At 45.1% G+C, this 19552-nt stretch overlaps 2 protein-coding genes across 2 annotated transcripts; both read left to right on the top strand.

Annotated features, from left to right (window-relative positions):
* The first annotated feature begins 698 nt into the window (after positions 1 to 698).
* On the top strand, positions 699 to 3363 carry LOC121303046 (NFU1 iron-sulfur cluster scaffold homolog, mitochondrial-like). The gene is made up of 4 exons (XM_041233442.1): positions 699 to 720; positions 1711 to 1774; positions 2293 to 2467; positions 2730 to 3363. Exons 1-4 carry the CDS (start codon positions 699 to 701, stop codon positions 2769 to 2771), a joined length of 303 nt encoding a protein of 100 aa, XP_041089376.1. The 3' UTR covers positions 2772 to 3363.
* Positions 3364 to 3962: 599 nt separating this feature from the next.
* Positions 3963 to 19350, top strand: LOC121303152 (glutamine--fructose-6-phosphate aminotransferase [isomerizing] 1). The gene is made up of 19 exons (XM_041233649.1): positions 3963 to 4038; positions 6339 to 6446; positions 7296 to 7403; positions 7720 to 7845; positions 8122 to 8180; positions 8351 to 8485; positions 9025 to 9086; positions 9608 to 9687; positions 10196 to 10304; positions 10950 to 11113; positions 12311 to 12406; positions 12724 to 12821; positions 13400 to 13520; positions 14640 to 14797; positions 16602 to 16716; positions 17692 to 17819; positions 18046 to 18213; positions 18775 to 18936; positions 19135 to 19350. Exons 1-19 carry the CDS (start codon positions 4032 to 4034, stop codon positions 19177 to 19179), a joined length of 2049 nt encoding a protein of 682 aa, XP_041089583.1. The 5' UTR covers positions 3963 to 4031; the 3' UTR covers positions 19180 to 19350.
* Positions 19351 to 19552: the final 202 nt, after the last annotated feature.

Here is a 19552-nt window from a genome sequence, read left to right as displayed (position 1 = left end):
GCAGTGAAAGATCAGAAGTATGGGGTTCACCTCTCTGCTTCTCTAACCCATCCCCCACACAGCGAGAGGCATGTTTATCCAGACCCAGGACACTCCGAACCCAACCAGTCTCAAGTTCCTTCCCGGACGGATGGTTCTGGAATCGGGGACCATGGACCACTCCCTGTCCAGAGAGGGATCTGAAATAAGACTCCCATTACTAAAAGCTTTAATGAGTCACACATGAGCTAGCTGCCTATACACAGGAAAACCTGGAATGGGTGAAATGGCTGTGCAATAGGAGTCATATTTCCTTCCCCCGTGTGTGTTTGTCTGTCATGAGCATCTCCTGGTACTAAACTTACTACAGGCTTGACTTATGCATGCTGGTGATGAGAAATGCGGTCAGGTGATTCAGTTCAGATTTCACAGGGCAGCAGGGTTAGTGACAGGCTCAAGTCCTGGTGTGTTGCTTCCATCTGGTATTCTGTTAACCCTAAACTAGGAATGTGAAATTTGGCCGGTGTTGTCTCCTGCTGATGAAAGAGGGTGGTTTCTCAAATCCAGGGCAGACCTGAAGCATGACCACAGCATGAAAGCAAAGAAATCAAACAGAAATGATTGATGAGCCATCAAGCAATCATTTCATTGCTCTGAAGATACAGTACCTATGTATAAAAAAATAAATCAGAAACTGGATCTCTTAGATTCCATTTAGAATGGCTGATTTGCTTCCCGCTGGTAATCGTAAAGTCTTCCTCGCTGAATGGACAAGTGCCGTTTTATTGTAATCCAGTGGACGTCTTTATTGGTCGAGTTTGTTTGGAGGAAGTGTTTTGTCTGAAGTGCCCTTGGCAGCTCGATGTGGGTTTCTTTTATTCAGAGAAAGAGCCTAGGAATCTGGAGCTGATTATTTGCATTGAAACAATGCGTCTGGCATTGTTCTGATTTATAAGATTTCAGACCAGTTTGGCAAGGAAATGTTTGTACACCCTACCAGACCAACACTTCCTTGTTCCTATGCCTTTATTGGCTTGTAGATGCATTTTAAAGCAAGAAGAGCAACTGATCGTTAGTGACAGGGCTGATTTTATTATTTTGCTTCACAAACAAGCTTGCAGAGTCTCCATGGCTGTGCAAGTCAGCACAACCAAAACAACAAACAAGGAAAGGGTTTTATCAATGCGTGAAAATAAGAGATTCGGCATGCGCTAAAAGGATTGAAGAGAAGCAAAAAAAAAATTCAGTGACAAGGCTTATAACATCGTCCTCCTTTCTGCAAGCTGCGTGGTCTCATTTTCTTGGAAGCGGTGCAGACCTAGTCTGTGAGATTATGCAGTAAAGTGTGTGTTTTCTTTGCAGGCAGTTGTTCAGAATCGAGGGAGTAAAGAGTGTCTTTCTGGGACGTGACTTCATCACCATCACAAAGGTAAAAAAAAAAAAAAAGCCTTGAAGGATGAAGAATAAGGTTTGAACTTTATTAGCTGTAAATTAGGATATTTGTGTGATAAAGGGCGTGGCTTGAAACTCACATGTTTCATTCATACTATAACTCTTTCATGCATGGAATATTGAAAGCTACATGAAAGAAAAGCAGTTTTGAACATGTAATAAATATATTGCTTTGTATGGAGGGAAGCAAATGGCATCCTCATATGAGGATTTTTCAAATCGAAACACAGACCTGCTATGCAGTGTGTTCACTTTGATTCTCTCTCTCTCACCCCCCAGCCCCCTCCGATGAAGATGACGAGGTCGTCTCCCTGATAAAGGAGCTTTTAGACACCCGCATCAGGTATGCAGTTCGGTTTTGCAAGGTGTGATCAAAATGTTAATTTTATCTTTCTCTCATTTTTTTATTTGGCTTGAGAGTGCCTGGAATAATTAACAGATCGTTAAAGCAAATTAGCAACGCACCTTGCCTGGAGGAGGCTATTCTGTTGTGGCTTTGGCAAGTCGAAGGCTGTGGAGAAGTCGACCCTGTGCAGGATACGGTATAATCAGAATCATTGCACTACTGAAACAGTGCTCCACGTTTAACAAGCAATACAGTCTTTGCCTGGACAGGGAATCTAGAGGCGGATACCTGACTGTAGTTTCAACACCAAGCGAATGGCTAAATATTTTGCAGTAGAAGTAAGCGAAACTCAACCTTGAGATGCACAGTCTCCTTTACAAGGGTGCCCTTGGCGACAGCACTTTCAATCTCAGCATGCATTTACACGTAATGTTACAAGTGCAGTTTGTTTTAGTGTTAGGGTTAGGTTTGCATATAGATCTCATTCTCTTCCCCCTCCCCGCTCCGTCTCCCAGGCCCACAGTTCAGGAGGACGGAGGGGATGTGCTGTATCGAGGGTTTGAGGAGGGGATTGTGAAGCTGAAGCTCCAGGGCTCCTGCACCAGCTGCCCCAGCTCCATTGTCACCCTCCGCAGCGGAATCCAGAACATGCTGCAGTTCTACATCCCAGAGGTAGAGGGAGTAGAGCAGGTGAGAGCGGGGAGAGAGAGTGAGAGGAGGGGAGAAGGCAGAGGGGGCAGTGGAAGAGAGTGGGGAGTGGAGCAGGAGGAGAGGGGTAGTAGGGAGCCATTGGGAATATTGTGCACTTTGAGAAGAGTCCAGAATCAAGGTCCCCCGGATCCCAGTACCACACAGACGAGCCAATGAAACGTACCCAGCTCTGTGTAAAATCCACACAGCTTTACTGTGCAACACAAACCAGGAAACTTCATTTCGGATTTTTGTTTTCCAGGTGAAGGAAGAAGATGAGGAAGAGCAAGGGGTTCAGTCCTGAACGAACCCCCCCCCTCCTGCCCGCCTCCCCTTCCTTCTTTCTTGCAGACCCCTCCCCCTCTGAACTGTGCCCGACCGACCCAACAATATAGAGCAAATACCAGGGATTGGAAATAAGACTCCCATTGCAAAGCAGGTTAATTTAAAACTGAGTTTTGTTTTCAGTTCTGCAAGAGTCAGTTCAGTGCTTGTGTGTGTTGGACAGGACTGGGGGTAGGTGTCTAATTTCAACTCCTGTACAATATATAAAAAACGATGTAGAGTGGAATATTGAAGTGTTGAATAAAGTATTTCTTTGCTGTGTTGCTTTGTTGTCATGGCAAACAGTTTAAATTTCAGGATGCTAAACGAGAAGGGTGGGGGGTGGTGAAACCGTCATCCAACAATGCAAATAAAAAATAACCCTCCTTGAGGAAGCATATCCTGCAAAAATAAAACACCCTGTGCAAACACCCTGGTCTTTCAACATGAGTGTGTGATTTACTGAATGTTTGTCGGCCCCGCCCCTGCATAGGGAAGTGTTGGTTGCATTGACAGCCTCTGTCCCTCGCTTACCCCCTGCAGGCACCCCCGAGATAGTGCAGCTGTGTTAATGCAAAAAAAAAAAAAAAAAAAAAAAAAAAAAAACCTTCGCCCAGTCACCAATAATATGGACAGCAGCTTTGTAGCCCAGCAGTCGTGTGCATGTGGTGCAACCCTGCGCCTCGGTTATGATCATCAACCTCGTTTAACCAATTAGGGCTGTTGTATGTGCATATTCCTTATAAATGATATAAAATATACTATCTCTAATATAACAATGTTAAAAAAGTGTGCCAGAGCTACTGGCTCTATAAAGTAAGTTTATAGCCTAATGAGCTCAAAAGTGGGACCTCTAGTCTCTCCAAACCTAATGCAGACCCATGCCCTATATCATGGGATGTTTGACTTGGACAGAATCCTGTCCGGAGAATAGATCGCACTGTATAACGATGTCTGTAAATCATTGCACGGCCCGCAGCGGCGCTCTCTCTCTCTCTCTGTGGAGCAGCCACGCTGCTGGATCACACAGCCGGATATCTCATCCTGCTGCCACGTCTGAAACAACATCGTCCGCAGGTAACGCCGCGGACCCCCGCCGCTCCAATCAGGGAGGCCCGAAGGGGCGGGTTCGCCGGTCCCGGCCAGTCAGAGAGCGAGGGAGGGAGGGAGGGGGCGTGGCGCGCCGCACAGGTCTGCTCTGGAGAAGGAGCTGAGACGCAGTGGAGATAAGAGCGCAGTGATGTGTGGTGAGTATGAGGAAACTAAGCAATAAATAACAACAGCCTGTTTGTTTGTTTATTTATTTATTTACTCTGTATAGAAACTAGAGATCTGCACAAGGCAAGGCTAACGAGCCTCTCGTTGAGTTAGGTACGCGAGTCGGTCTCTCCAGCGATAAATGCGCATCTCCAATCCCTATGGTGTCGGACACTGTACTGGCCGTGCAAAACATCACCTTTTAATAATACACCCGGCGATAGCGTCGTCTGCTGGGCGTGATGTTAAACTGAGCTGAGGAAGGCGTGTTTGTGTATAAAAGTGAAATGCGTTTTGCAATATGTATCACCGGCCTACGTGTGCGCAGTCGGAGAGGACGTTACCGTGATAACATGCCTTGCTGTGTTTATAATTAATTTATATAACATGCCTTGTTGTGTTTATATTTCATTTATATTACAGATCTCAGGTGCCGATGTACTATTATTTCAGTGCTGGGTCGGTGTACAAAATTATCCTAACAGTGTACAGACTTTCGGTCATTTTTAAAAGCGGCACGGTGGCGCACCGTATCGCTTCAGTACTAGCCGGTCAGACGTGAACAGTGCGGGCTCTGTGTGGGTAAGCATCGGACACGCGTGACTCTGTGCCACGCCGTGGCATTGTGCCTGTGGTAATTACAGCGATGAGATTACAGTTTCACCCGTTCCAGGTTTCACTATGTGCTTGATTAGCCCCCCCTGTATAGGTAAGGCGCTGGGGGTCCCTTGCTGTGCTGTGGGGGTGTTGTTGCTCTCCCTGAATTGTGTGGTTCTTGTTGTTCTTAAGCAGACACAGCTGGCGTTTGTGAAAGCTGTAGTTGAGAAGTGGTGACTGTGCCTGCGGTTACACCCTGTACAGTTGGGAGTTAGTTCAAGAATTTCAGGTAGTTTTTAGTTTATGACTCAGTTGTATGGAAACTTTACTGATTGACTGTTCATCTGACTCATTTATTATTATTATTATTATTATTAGTATTATTATTATTATTATTATTACCTTGTGTTTTGTATCAGCTTCCCATTTCATTAAAAGAAAGAGTCCTATGTGTTCATTAATCTCAAAGGAATTAGCATTGGTTTTTTTTTTTGAAGGGTTAGGATTTGCATTAATCTCAAAGGATTAGCATTGGGGGATTTTGAAGGTAGGTAGCGCAGTGATCTGATTCCCTAGCCCTTTGTGCCTCTTGCCCCTGGGTACCCAGGTTCAGGTCCATAGCTGGTCGCTCATGAAACAAGGTTCTTGACTTGCTGACGTCAGTCCACATCACAAAACCACCTCCCAGTTCAGCACAATTTCCTGCTTCAGAGGGATGGTGCTGGTTGCCTAAAACAGCATCACCATTGAAGGTACAAGGGATGCCTGTGTCTCGCAGATAACGTGATGCTAACCTTCTTCAGTTTTCTAAACTGAAATAAATATAATCTTACTCTGTTTTCATGGCTTTAATAGCCTTCACCTTGTCCCACTCCCTCTCACAAACATTTAGTTTTTTTATGAAATTTTTCTCAAAGCGTCTCTTTGTCAGTCCCTCAGCCAGCCTCCCTGTGCAGAAGTGTGTTCGAGGCCCCCTCCCCTATCAATAAGGCCTTTGTGTGTTTGCTTACATTAATAATAAAAAGCAGTGTTTGAGTGTTGAAGGGAGACCAGGCTGGAACAGAAGGAAGTAATTGAGCTCACCTCGGTGTATTGCTACGCTGCAAAAGAATTGCAAACACAGTAAAACCATAAAATGCTGATTCCATGAAAGACTTGCAAGCTTTCACTGGGGAAAGAAATTCTCCCAGGGGACTGTAGATGGCGCAGTGGTCACAGATTCACCAACTCTCTAATTTGCTTACCCACTAGCCGTTTTTGTTCAATTCTTGAGGCCTGGATTCAAATCCATAAATAGCATTACAGTATGCGATCAAAACCTGATCACATGAAGAGTATTTTTACTGTATGATCTGTTGCATATAGAGAACAGTTTAAACTATTTGATAGTGATTTAGTGCTTGAGAGTAGGTCAAAGGCTATAGGGTAAAGTTGCAGTTTAAGTTTAGGATTATGTTTTGATGCTCCTGGAAGTGTGGGTGTGATTTGTTGAGCTACAGCAGGTACAGATATTAAAGATCTTCCAGCGTAGCACCAACTAAACCCAGCCTAAAATGTGGCACTTGCCACAGCTAGCTAGAAAGAGTGTGTGCAGTACGCCCAATGTCTGAAGAAGTTGAGATGTCTTATGTGAATGTGACTGTGGTCTAGTAAGCCTGACCATGCCCCACCTCTGTCTCTCTGTCTCTCTCAGGAATCTTTGCCTACCTGAATTACCACGTCCCGCGCACTCGCAGGGAGATCTTGGAGGTCTTGCTGAAGGGGCTTCGGCGACTGGAGTACCGCGGGTATGATTCCGCAGGTGAGGCAGCCAGCGGTGTTCTGTACAGGTTAAAATAGAAGGGAGCTCCTGGCACCTCCCTATAGAGTATTATTAATGAATTAGTCATTTATCCAAAGCGACTTACACAGACTAGGGGGTGAACTATGCATCCAACTGCTGTTGCTGCAGAGTCACTTACAATAGGAGCTCGGTTTTGCGTCTCATCGGAAGGACGGAGCACAAGGAGGTTAAGTGACTTGCTCCGGGTCACACACAGTGGAGTCAGCGGCTGAGGAGCTGGGATTGAACTGGGAACCTCCTGGTAACAAGCCCTTCCTTTAACTATTGGACCACCAAGCCTTGCACGTGACTGTCAGGAAATTATTCGACACCCTGATTTTTAATGCAGTTAAAAAATAAATAAAATTCTCAGAGGTGAAGTTTACCCCATCATAATAGTTATTTAGTGAAACAGAGAAACCCTCCTCTGTACAGTACAATGGGTATTCTTTATTGCAGACTGCATGCAGGGATGGAAATAAGACTTCTGTTGCACCCGTTCCAGGTTTTAAAGTTAGCTTGATTAGTAGCAGTGTATAGGTAACAAGCTTTATTAAACGTCTTGTTAAACTCCTAGTAAAACCCAGAGTGGATCAAATCAAATCCGTGGAAGTCTCATTTCCACCCCTGGCATGATAAAGAATGTTTTACATTTGTAAAAATTCTAAATAAGAGCGAATAAAGAAGTCTGTTCATTTTTTTTGCCTCTGAATACATGTGAGGCAGTGTTTTGTTTTGTTGTTTAAGTATTTGTCACTGGTTAGTGGTGTGATTGGGTTAACCCCCTCCCTTATGGTAACTTTCTCATTCTCTCTCTCTTTCTGGCAGGTGTGGGGATCGATGGAGGGAACAGCAAGGACTGGCAGAAGAACGGCAAGTCGATCCAGCTGATCAAAAAACAGGGCAAAGTCAAGGCGCTGGACGAGGAGATCAACAGTAAGGATCCACGGCGTGGCTTGAGTTTTCTCCCTTTTTTTTCCAACACTGTTTGTATCAGTAATATGATGGCAGTTGAAGCTGGTTTCAATATCTAATGTCTGTCGATTTTATTTTCTTAATAGATTTTTAAACTTGAATAATTAAGCAGTGTAGACAAATTTAAACTGATACAAAGACATTTCATTTGACAGTATCCCATCAGTGCCAGGTTTGCTGTATACAGTGCTTATATAATGGTGTTGTGCAGTGGATTGTTGCTTCTTTACAAGCAGGCTCTCAAGCTCACGTCTGCCTGTGTCTCTCTCCCTCTCAGAGCAGCAGGACTTGGATATGGACGTGGAGTTCGATATTCACCTGGGGATCGCCCACACTCGCTGGGCCACTCACGGGGAGCCAAACCCTGTCAACTGCCACCCGCAACGCTCCGACAAAAACAACGGTGAGGATTAGCAGCAACACGCATGCTCGCCGCCCAGCGCGGTTACAACCCACCCCAGTCACACTGATATACACAGCGGGTAACGCTGACCACGCTCTCGCACACTCACTGCCTGTCCACTGTGCCAGGAGGGTGCATTGCAGCGCAAGCAACGGTTTCACACACACGCACAGACACGCATACAGACAGATCTGTGGAACAACTGGCACACAATCGCACATTCACACACTCGAGGTGCAATGTAGGATTTTAATTTAAGTTTTTTTTTTTCAACAGAATTCATTGTGATCCACAATGGGATCATTACCAACTATAAAGACCTGAGACAGTTTCTGGTGAGTACTGTGTGAGGGGCGGGGCGGGGGAGCGATTGTAATCATGGTTTTATTGTGTTCACGACCATGAGATTTTATGAAATTGTATCATTTTTCCTGTTGCTTTTTCAAATTGTGCCTGCTGCATTCCGGTCCTGTGTTTGACTGCCTGTGTCCGTCTTGTGCTGCAGGAGAGCAAAGGCTATGAGTTTGAGTCCGAGACCGACACAGAGACCATCGCCAAGCTGGTCAAGTACATGTACGACAATCGAGAGAGCGATGACATCAGCTTCATCACGCTGGTGGAGAGAGTGACTCAGCAGCTGGTACGTCACTGGGGTGCCTGTACTACAGAATTACAGCTTCAGGGATGGGAATAAGACTCCCTCTGCATAGCACTTTCATCCATTCCAGGTTTACAAGGTTGATTCGCCCCAGTGTATAGGTAACAAGCTAAGGAGTGATTATTAAACTCCTAGTAAAACCAGGAATGGACTGCACTGCTATGCTATGCAGTGGGACATCCCTGAGCTCAGTTATTACTTTATGTTCTTACTAGTGGCTTTAACCAATTAAAAGATGAAATGATTAACATCTTAATTTTAAATGCTTTTGAAGCGGTCTATTACAGCAATTCATACGAGACTAAAGGTACGTGAATCGATTAAATCAGCTCGCATGTTCTGATTGATTGCTTTTTAAAAGAGGACGAGATTAACAGTCCTAATCAAGTCAGCAGAACGTTGGAAGCTAGGCGCCTAAGGTTCTGGAGAGCCGCAGTTAGTTTCAAGCTTGGATATTTTTTGTCTTGAGTGACGTTTCTGTTTTCTTATGGTTTTTTTTTGTTTGTTTGTGAATTCTTCAGGAGGGAGCTTTCGCCCTGGTGTTTAAAAGCATCCATTTCCCAGGAGAGGCTGTGGGAACCAGGTATAGTCACTGATGCTGCTGTAACACACACAGCCGTTTCATCATCCAACCTTCGTGCACTTTCACAACAAGGGTGGCAATAAGACATCCCATTTGCATAGCAGTTTGATCCATTCCTGGTTTTACTAGGAGTTTAATAAGACACACCTTGTTACCTAGATACTGTAATCAAGCTTGTATTAAAACCTGGAGTGGGTAAAATTGCCTTGCAATAGGAGTCTTATTTACATCCTTGCACAATAGGCCAAACTGATCATGGTCTTAATGTCAAGTACAATTTAACTCTATCGATATTTTTCTTTCTAGTTTTGTAATTGCTAGAAAACGTGACACTAGCCATTTTTTTTGCCAGGTTATTGTTGTGTGTTGTCCCTGTACAGATTAATGATTTAACTGCTGTAATTAAACGCACACACACACTTGCATCCCCTTGAGTCCTGTGATGTGTGGGTATGCAAGCTGCCCCAGATGCAGTTTCATGCCTTTGCCCTCTGGTCTCACTGGAAAGTGTGTTTCTGTAGGAGAGGGGGCCCCCTGCTGATTGGAGTGCATAGTGCACACAAGCTGTCTACAGACCACATCCCCATCCTCTATCGTACAGGTAAATATAGCATATAGGAAACAGGCTGATATCCATACCTCGAGTGTCTGACACTAGTGGGCTTTCTGGACGCTTCTGAGTGGTGTTGAGATCAGGTTGTATGATACGGCACCCTATTCTATATTATAAATACGAACAACCAATATATAAATAATCTTCATGTCTGATCCAAATACATTGTAGATGGCTGTATCACTTCAGGATCTGGGTCTACTCTATATAGTTTTGCAAAAGTATATACATTTGAGATAGGGTCATGGCAAGGGGTTTCTGCAACTTGTCCCCCCCCAGCCTTCTCTCAATCTCCAGCCTAATCCCAACAGACAGAGATGGGCTGTATCCAGTAGGTCTGCATGCCCTCGCTGTTTTGACAGTTCAACGCAGGTTTTGTAAATCAAAGCTCTAAATGTCATTACGTCAATTGCAAACACCACAGATTCTCAGTCCAACCCCGTTTTTTAAAAATGTTTTCTTGTCCTCTGATTCTGGTTGTGCGTTTTCACTCCAGCAGGGAAAGACAAGAAGGGCTGCAGCGCCCTGCCCCGAGTGGACAGCACCACCTGCCTCTTCCCCATCGACGAGAAGGGCGTGGAGTATTACTTTGCCTCGGATGCCAGGTAACAAGCTTCTGTGTGCTTCTGTGCTTGTGTCGTTTCTAAGAGCTTAACGATGCGACTGTGTGTGTGTGTGTGTGCGTGTGTGTGTGTGTGTTATTACGAAGAGATAGTGGTGCGACTCTGTGTGTGTGTCTTTGGCGAGGTTCTCATCACCTCTTCAGTTGTAAATGCATTGAAACAGCCTACCAGGTGAAGTATTGTAGTAGGATCTGAAACAGAAGGAACATTTGGTCAAATGTTAGACAGGATTCTGTTCTTATGACCGTGTGTGTGTGTTTGCTTTTGCACTGTTAAAAAAATTAAATTAAATTAAGACTCTTTTGGGGAGACATGTAAGATTTGCTTTTCTTTTAAAAAGCGTTTGTTTTCTTTAAAAACTAAAGCAGCGCTGTGCACAGACACAACACAAGCTCTCTCTCGTCCTTTTTCTGGACACACGAACAAACTGCTCTTCCAGTACGATGCACTTCTAAAAGTTTACCACTGTGTTTTTGCAGTTTTAAACATGCTTTTCCGAAAGCTGTACTATGCATTTACCATAGTCTCTAGCTGTGTTTTTTCTTTCCCCCCATATGTTTACTCTGGTGAAATGTGTGTAAGTGATGTGTTGGTGTTAGCGCCCTCATGCTGTCTCTCTGTCTGCAGCGCTGTGATTGAGCACACAAACCAAGTGATCTTCCTGGAGGATGATGACGTGGCCGCTGTGTCAGAGGGGCGTCTCTCCATCCACCGGATCAAACGCATCTTGGGGGATCACCCGGCACGAGCCATCCAGACCCTGCAGCTAGAGCTGCAGCAGATCATGAAGGGTGGGGACCGGCTAATGCGCGCTCACAACGTCTTCACTGTATTTTTCACATACCTCTTCATAAACGTGCTTACTGATAAATCCTCTCCTGATCACTTGTTTTATCACCAAACTCCTCAATAATGGGATCCAAGTCATTATTTATTACTATAACATCTCAAAAAGCTCTGCAAGTGTCTGTGATATTCTTTGAGTGCTGGATGCAGAAGCAGCTGTCTCCTTTGTTTATGCCTGTGTTATCTCTGTGGTGCAGGGGCTATCAGATACAGGGCAGGAATTTGTATTAAGTCAATAGTTTTTAGATTATAGCCGAATGTAATCTGAAAGGTCTTTAAGAGGCTAAAACGCACACAGGCAGGCAGGCAGGCAGACTGGGATCCTTCTAGGTATGATCTGGTATGGTACTGAACCCAGACGGGGGGGTAAGGCGAGGAGCAGGCGATCTTTCAAGACACCCCCCCCCCCCCCACTTGTTGGCTGGGACTGGGATCAGCTCTGCTATCGAGTTCTCTCGCTGTCATGCGTAAGGAATGCCCTGACTGTAAGGCGAGCTTGTTCACAAAACCAGTATTGGGGTAAAAGAGTGGTTATCTCCCCAGACAGGCCCTGTAATTTACAGCTGTGGTTTATATAGTCAGTATTGCTAATAAAAAACAGGTCAGCTGCAGAATGAAAACCACTGGTTTGACTGCACGCAACCACAGTTATGTATTTTTTTGAGCTGGGATTGAATAGGAGAGTGAGGGAGAGATGCATCTGTACCGTCAGCAGGGGTCACTGTTGTACCACGAGGATTGGATACATCATCTTAAAGCCTGCTCGCTAGGATGCTGATTCTGGGCAGGCACAAGCGTACGCTTAAGGGACCGTCAACACTTTCGTTTTTCTCCGCTCCTGTTCTTAATCGCGCAGACCAGATGAAGTAAATATCATCAGAATCTGCTCAGCCGTAATCTAATGGTAACTTGACTTGTTGCGTTGGTCTGCATGTCACAGGTACTGACTGGGCACTAGCACTTGGTTGGCTAAGCTATCGAAGGCTATATCTTGAGTGGCTTGTCTGATTTTTTTTTATTTTTTTTTATTGAATTTACGAACGAGTTTGTCATGAGATGCTGAATTCTGTGACCTGGGTTGCGTGTGGAGCCTGATAAGTCCGTGCGCGTGCGTATTCCTAGCTATCTCTGCTTCTCCACAGGTAATTTCAGCTCCTTCATGCAGAAGGAAATCTTCGAGCAGCCAGAGTCCGTGGTGAACACTATGAGGGGACGAGTCAACTTCGACGAAAACACAGGTACACCTTCACGTGGCGGTGATTGTAACGAAAACATCATAGCCTATCGGCAAAAAAAAAACCCAACAGCGATTCTTCGCATTCCCTGCTCTCCATCTATAATTATTAAACATTCAGTAGCACTACATTTAGAAATACTAAAGCAACGTATTCAGATATTAATGTGTTAAGTTTATATTTGTCTTTCTAAATCCCTGGTACCCACAAAAACATGGAATGAGCCAAGCGTGGTTTAAAAGTTTTTTAGTATGGCATTAATGGTTTTTTTTTGCTATTGGCTGCGTCTGAAATCCCTGCGTTGTGATTGGCTTGCCTAGTGATCCTGGGCGGGCTGAAGGATCACATCAAAGAGATCCAGCGTTGTCGACGCCTCATCCTCATCGCCTGTGGAACCAGCTACCACGCAGGAGTGGCGGTGAGTCCTCTTTATACTGCACTGGCAGTGCCCTCGCCGTCCCTGCATGCATGCCTTATCTCCTAACTGCAAAACCCGAAACTGCCTGTCTGAATCTCCTTTAAAGCTACACCCCTCTCTCTCCGTCTTGCTCTTTTCTATTTCCGCAGGGACGGAAATAAGACTCCCAATTTGATCTATTTCTCCTGTTTTTTTACTGTGAGTTTAAAGAGACACTCCTGAGCTAGTTACCTATACATTGAGATATAGATAAACACAAGACAGATAGGGAGTTGTACAGAATAAATATACGTTACAAGGGAGATTTAAGTGGCGTTAGACAGGCTGTGCGTTATGGAAATGAGACTCCTATTGCATAGCAGTTTCACCGATTCCAGGTTTTAGTAGGCGCTTGATCAGCCCCAGTGTATAGGTAACATGTCCAGGTGTGTTTTGTTAAACTCTTAGTAAAACCAGGAACAGATCAAAGTGCTGTGCAATGGCAGTCTTAATTCCTTCTGTTTCTGTAACGCATACATTGCTGTCTGTCTGTTTTCCTGTGCTCTGGATCCCTGTTTGACTCCCCCCTCTCTCCTCAGACACGGCAGGTGCTGGAGGAGCTGACAGAGCTCCCTGTGATGGTGGAGCTGGCCAGTGACTTCATGGACAGGAACACGCCCGTCTTCAGGGACGATGTGTGCTTCTTCATCAGTCAATCGGGTAAGAGAGTCCCTCCTCCCAGTTCCACCCCATCATGCCTTCGCTTTAGTTTCTTCGCCCCGAGCTCGGGTTTGGCCCACGCCAAGGCCAGGTGACCCTTGTTCAGTGTTGGCGTTTTCATAATTAACAAATTTTGCTCATAAAGGCAAATGAAACCTGCTAAATAATGTTACGTTAACATATTGAATTACACGCCGCTTTTAAGTTTTACACAGAAAAAAAAAACTGACAATTAAAAAATGTGACATTTTGAAATCTGACATGAAATACTGGTTTCTGGTAGACTTTTGTGATAGCATTTTGTAGTTTTTTGATTTATAATCATCTCAATCCTAAAATTCTAGGCGATTGGCCATAGCTGTATCCTTTTCTTCTTCTGTTTTATCATATCTTGGTAACTTTCTATAAACTCTGAAGTTTTAGACCCTCTCTCTTACTAAATCTTGAGATTTTGTTTGTTTTGATGAGTAAATTAGAATCAGAATATCATTTTGTAGTCCGGATGAAAGCTGAGATGCTGGCGGCTGGCCGTCTGTAACTCTGCTATCTTCCTGTGTTTTATTTGGAAACCGTACCCACAATGTATAGCTGCCTTGGCTGTGTGCCACAAGGCTGTGCCAGCACTCGCAGGCACGCTAATGACAACCAGACCCTGCTCAGTGATTTCTGATCAGCCCTGAAACATCGCTGCCGTTTCAGTGGCGATGGAGCAATCCGAGCGATTCTCTGCTTGCAGTCTCACAGCAATATCCAGGCCGTGCATGCAGGCAGCACCGAACAGTAACAATTCTATAATATAACTATTCTACAAAACTATTCTGTTCTTACTCTTTTGGGTTGTGGTATTTTATACTAACTGTATTTCTATTTACTTACTTATTTGTTAGCTTGGTTGCTGTTAGTACCATTAAACTAGTTTTTTTTTTTTTTGTTAGTTTGAGAGAACTTTTAATGCAGTACTTGCTCATGCCCCACCTGGAGTTTAGATAAAAAAATCCATGCAAGGTTTGCATAAAGATAGACATACACGACTCTGTGTGTGTGTGTGTGTGTGTGGTGGTGGTGAGGGGGGGTACCTGTGTAACTGCTCCCTGTAATTCTGTTTCACCCCCTCTCTAGGCGAGACGGCAGACAGCCTCATGGCTCTGCGGTACTGTAAGGAGAGAGGCGCGCTCACTGTTGGGGTCACCAACACGGTGGGCAGCTCCATCTCCAGGGAGACGGACTGCGGGGTGCACATCAACGCCGGCCCGGAGATCGGGGTCGCCAGCACCAAGGTGAGGGGGCGGGGATGGAGAGGCGATCGCCCTCTTTTAGTTTTGTACCGGTGTAACCGCTCCTGTTTCCCCTCGCGTGCGCTACTTCCCTTCTGAACGATTGATGCCTTTTTAAAAAGGCATTGGCGGACACTTCTACTCCTCTCGGAGTTTTGACTAAAGTTGGTATTATTCCCAAGATTCTTTTTGGCAGTACTTCATGTGATCAGATGTTTAAAATGATAGATCAGTTATCCTTTAGTGTTCTCACTGGGGCATGTGTTCTTGGGAGTCACCTCTTTTAGCACTGCAGAGCTGTATGCAGGTCTAAGAGAGAACTCCACTCAGAACTGCAGACCAATCTCATACAGCACAAGAAAGATAACTCCAGTCAAATCAGCATACCAATGAACTCATCCAGTGTCCTATCTATCCCTATCTCTCTATCTATCCTATCTATCTATCTTTCCAACCCCATTTGTATTTCATTTTCAGTAGAAAACACAGTTCATATTGAATCCTTATGTAGTCTAGCTAAAGTAGACGCGTTGATGGGCTGACGTTATGGCTGGATCAGGCTTTACCCCAGAGCAAAGCACCCTGAATCCAGCTGTGAGGTCACTGCAGCCCCAGCCCTCTCCAGATGTGCTGACACTGATATCAGGCACTAGAGTTTGCTCAGCTGGAGCCAGTTTACATACTAGCATGATTTTGTATAATTAGAAGTAGTGCTCCCTCATTATAACTCCCTCTCCATAATGCACATATAGTGAACCAAAAATGTAACTTTCCCTGAATTAACCGTGCATGAAGCACTATGAAATCAATGCTATATTTTTTACAAAAGGTAACTTTCCCACTCGTGGATCATTTTAATGAGCAGTTTTTAAACTTTTGGCTAAATGGACGGTCGGGTTCAGTTCGAAGCGACAGACGAGCAAACCAAGTGTGAGAAGGAGAGCGGGGGGGGAGAGGGAATGGGCTCACCCCAGTATGCGTGTGTGTGCGCACAAGGACTGCTAATAAAATTATAAATGCATAAAGGTTGGGGTGAAGTATGTAATAAAATTCCTTTCCAGAAGTGCGTGTTGAATTTTCCTGGAGCCAGTCTGTATTTTTTTTAACGTTTCGTTTTGGGAGTGGCTGTTTGTTCCCTGCCAAGCTGAACTCCCTGAGTTAGTGCTTTGTTCTGCATGCTATACACTATAGGAAATAGAGCTAATCATAAGGCTCTTTCTGACGGAGCCTGACTTGTAATTGCCTTGAATTGAATCTGCTGCCTTTTGTTATTTTAATGTCATTTCCGGATCTTTTAAAAGTAATGAGACCTTGTTGTTTTTTTTCTTTTGAGAGTGGATTCCATTGAAGGTTATTGCAACTCACCTCGCTGTCCAGCCAAGTATCAGGATATGGCATTGGGCTTGTGGAGCGTGCAGTGCAGTCGGGACATTAGGAACCTGTTTGTGATGCTTGACCACACACTTTAATACACACAGCTGGGGATGCAGAAACTATAGATTTATACATAGCAAACCACTGAACCGAATTCTGTCGATGTACATTCTTTTGCATGGGCTGTCTGCTGAAACCATGCAGCGAGTGTTACAGATTTCACTTGCAGTTAGAGCCTGTGCAACACGACCTATACGAATTCAGCATTACAACAGGTGTCCCGAGATATGACATCACAGCGCCCATTGAAATGAAAAGGAGGACAGACCCCTGCATAATGAACCACACAGATGCCTGGGTGCTCCTCTCCTTTGTGTTTGTGCTGGTGCTCCCAGTATACCCGTCTTACCCAGTGCTTTGTGTGCTCTTCCAGGCCTACACCAGCCAGTTTGTGTCACTCATCATGTTTGCCCTGCTGATGTGTGACGACAGGATCTCAATGCAGGCCCGCCGGCGAGAGATCATCCAGGGGCTCCGAGTCCTGCCAGGTGAGAGAAACTCACAGCACAAAGCAGATCATCCAGGGGCTCCGAGTCCTGCCAGGTGAGAGAAACACACAGCACAAAGCAGATCATCCAGGGGCTCCGAGTCCTGCCAGGTGAGAGAAACACACAGCACAAAGCAGATCATCCAGGGGCTCCGAGTCCTGCCAGGTGAGAGAAACACACAGCGAAACACAAAGCAGATCATCCAGGGGCTCCGAGTCCTGCCAGGTGAGAGAAGCACAAAGCAGAGCAGCCAGGCTGCGCAGGCTCGTTTTATTACTGGGGTTTTGTATACTGCTTTTAAGTGTTCAGCCGGTTTCATTCAGTATGGTAATTATCTGTTTGGCTCTTGGTTTGTTTGTGTGCATTCTGCTTACTAAATCAGGGAGCACTGTTTGGCAAAGTAGAGTCTGATTCAGCATATTCTGAGTCAGTCCCTTGATTGCGCTGCTTCATCTTTATTGAATCAGGCAGCATCAGTAAGTGTCAAGGCTACACGCAGGCTTGCTGCAGCTGGTGTACACTGTCAGCAGTGAATAAGTAGCCAACAAATGCCTTTTAAACCAGTTAGTTGTTGTTATTATTATTATTATTATTATTATTATTATTATTATTATTATTTATTGATATTATTAGTATTAAATTTTATGGGTTTATTAGGAAGGAAAGAAGGTGGTTGTGGAAACTTGTTTTCATGCTCTGATCTTTCTCTCCTCTCTCTCTCTCTTCCTCTCTCTCTTACTCTTTCTCTCGCTCTTCCTCTTTCTCGCGCTCTCTCCTCTCTCTCATCTTCCTCTCGCGCTCTCCTCTCTGTCTTTCTCTCTCCTCTCTCGCGCTCTCTCTCCTCTTGCTCTTTCTCCTCTCTCTCTCTCTCTCTCTCTCTCTCTCTCTCTCTCTCTCTCTCTCTCGCGCTCTCCTCTCCTCTCTCTTCCTCTCGCGCTCTCCTCTCTCCTCTCTATCTCTCTCTCTCTCCCTCAGACCTGATCAAGGAGGTGCTTGCGCTGGATGATGAGATTCAGAAGCTGGCGATGGAGCTCTACCAGCAGAAGTCTGTCCTCATCATGGGCCGCGGCTACCACTACGCAACCTGCCTGGAGGGGGCGCTGGTGAGCAACCTTGGCATTTAATATGCAGCAGTTACATTGTATAGCAGTGTTTACTCTGATCCGGGTTTAATGTTTTAGACGTGTCCCTAACTACAAAATCCATACTGCAAAATGAAACAAACGTTTGTGCTTTGTTTTATTTTTTTGATTTGCACTGTAGATGCACTGGGTTGTGTTTTGAAAGTTTAGTTTTTGTTATATGTATTTATACCCATCTGCTCGGTAGAAAATCAAGGAGATCACCTACATGCACTCAGAGGGGATCCTGGCTGGGGAGCTGAAGCACGGACCTCTGGCCCTCGTGGACAAGCTGATGCCAGTTATCATGATAATCATGAGGGACAACACCTACACCAAATGCCAGAACGCACTGCAGCAGGTGGCGGCTCGACAGGTGAGAGGGAGGGAGTGGTGAGAGATCAGGAGAGAGGGAGAGACCACACCTACACCCAAGTGTCAGAACACACTGCAGCAAGCAAGACCACACCCAGACCAAGTGACATAACAGGCTGCAGGGAGACGGGTGAGATGGTGTAGGAGAGAGGGAGGGAGAGCCAGGAGAGACCACATGAGAATAAAGAAGGTGTTTGAGAGAAAGGGGGGGACGGACCAGACCTACAGCTACAGCCAAAAGTTTTGCATCACCTAGAATTAAGGATTGAAACAAAAACAAAACTTTTGTGAACATAATATATTGTCAAAGAAACTACAAAATGAGATTGCAAAAAAGTCTACCGGAAGCCATAATAGCAGTATTTCATGTTCGAAATGTCAGATTCTTCATTCGACTTTATGAAGCACAATGAGTTCATTCTATAGGGTGATGCAAAACTTTTACCCTTTGTAACACACTGCTGCTTGAGCAGAGGGAGAGAGTGAAAATGTAGAAAGTGATGTGTGTGTGTGAGAGAGAGGAGAGACGCGGAGAGTGACCCATGTCCTGTCCCTGCTTCAGGGCCGCCCCATTGTGATCTGTGACAAGGACGACTATGAGACGATCAAGAGCTCGACCCGGACAATCAAGGTGCCGCACTGCGTGGACTGTCTGCAGGGCGTCCTGAGTGTGATCCCCCTGCAGCTGCTGTCCTTCCACCTGGCTGTGCTGCGGGGCTTCGACGTGAGTGACACGCCTCGTAACACCACTTAATCTATCCCGTCTTCCGTCACGAGCAATTTCACGCTGTCAGCGCGGCCCTGCTTTATTGCCTCTACTTTATATGTGAAAAAATGCGATACTTGATCCAAATATGTGAACTCGCCACCCTGATCTGAACCGGCAAGTGCAGCACTGATAAGCTCTGTTTTTCCCCCGCAGGTTGACTGCCCAAGAAACCTGGCCAAGTCTGTGACTGTGGAGTGAAGCCCACGGTACCTGGAAACCAGACTGGAATACATCGTTAACGAAAAAAAAAAAAAGATATTTAGATCCGTTTTCGTGTTTTTTTTTTTTATATATATGTTTATTGTACCCCGGCAATTTTTAGTGCGACTCGTTTGAAATCGTTAGACACTCTGTACTTGCGTGTGCAATCTCTATTCCCTTTCAGAAAAGTGTTCCATTCTGTTACTGTCGTCATAGAGAGAGTCGGGAAACCATTCCTGGAATTCTCGGGAGCTGTTGCTTCTTCCTCCTTTAGTGCGGACAAAAAAAAAAAAAAAAAGTTGCAATAGCAGTGGGGTTGATATTTTTCTCCGTATGTCACAGGAAAATGATCCTGAAGCTTCCTTGACTT

This window comes from Polyodon spathula, chromosome 31 (genome assembly GCF_017654505.1).
Source record: "Polyodon spathula isolate WHYD16114869_AA chromosome 31, ASM1765450v1, whole genome shotgun sequence".
Taxonomy (NCBI): domain Eukaryota; kingdom Metazoa; phylum Chordata; class Actinopteri; order Acipenseriformes; family Polyodontidae; genus Polyodon; species Polyodon spathula.
Note: the sequence above shows the minus strand (reverse complement) of the source record. Positions and strands in the feature narration are given on the sequence as shown.

What these genes read in the sequence shown, in the direction of transcription:
- LOC121303046 (XM_041233442.1), top strand. Translation starts at nt 699, where the DNA reads ATGGCTGATTTGCTTCCCGCTG. An exon ending in CTTTTAGACACCCGCATCAG is followed by an intron (nt 1,775 to 2,292) that starts GTATGCAGTTCG and finishes TCCGTCTCCCAG; the next exon opens with GCCCACAGTTCAGGAGGACG. An exon ending in AGGTAGAGGGAGTAGAGCAG is followed by an intron (nt 2,468 to 2,729) that starts GTGAGAGCGGGG and finishes TTTGTTTTCCAG; the next exon opens with GTGAAGGAAGAAGATGAGGA.
- LOC121303152 (XM_041233649.1), top strand. An exon ending in TACTTTGCCTCGGATGCCAG is followed by an intron (nt 10,305 to 10,949) that starts GTAACAAGCTTC and finishes CTCTGTCTGCAG; the next exon opens with CGCTGTGATTGAGCACACAA. An exon ending in GCTACCACGCAGGAGTGGCG is followed by an intron (nt 12,822 to 13,399) that starts GTGAGTCCTCTT and finishes CTCTCTCCTCAG; the next exon opens with ACACGGCAGGTGCTGGAGGA.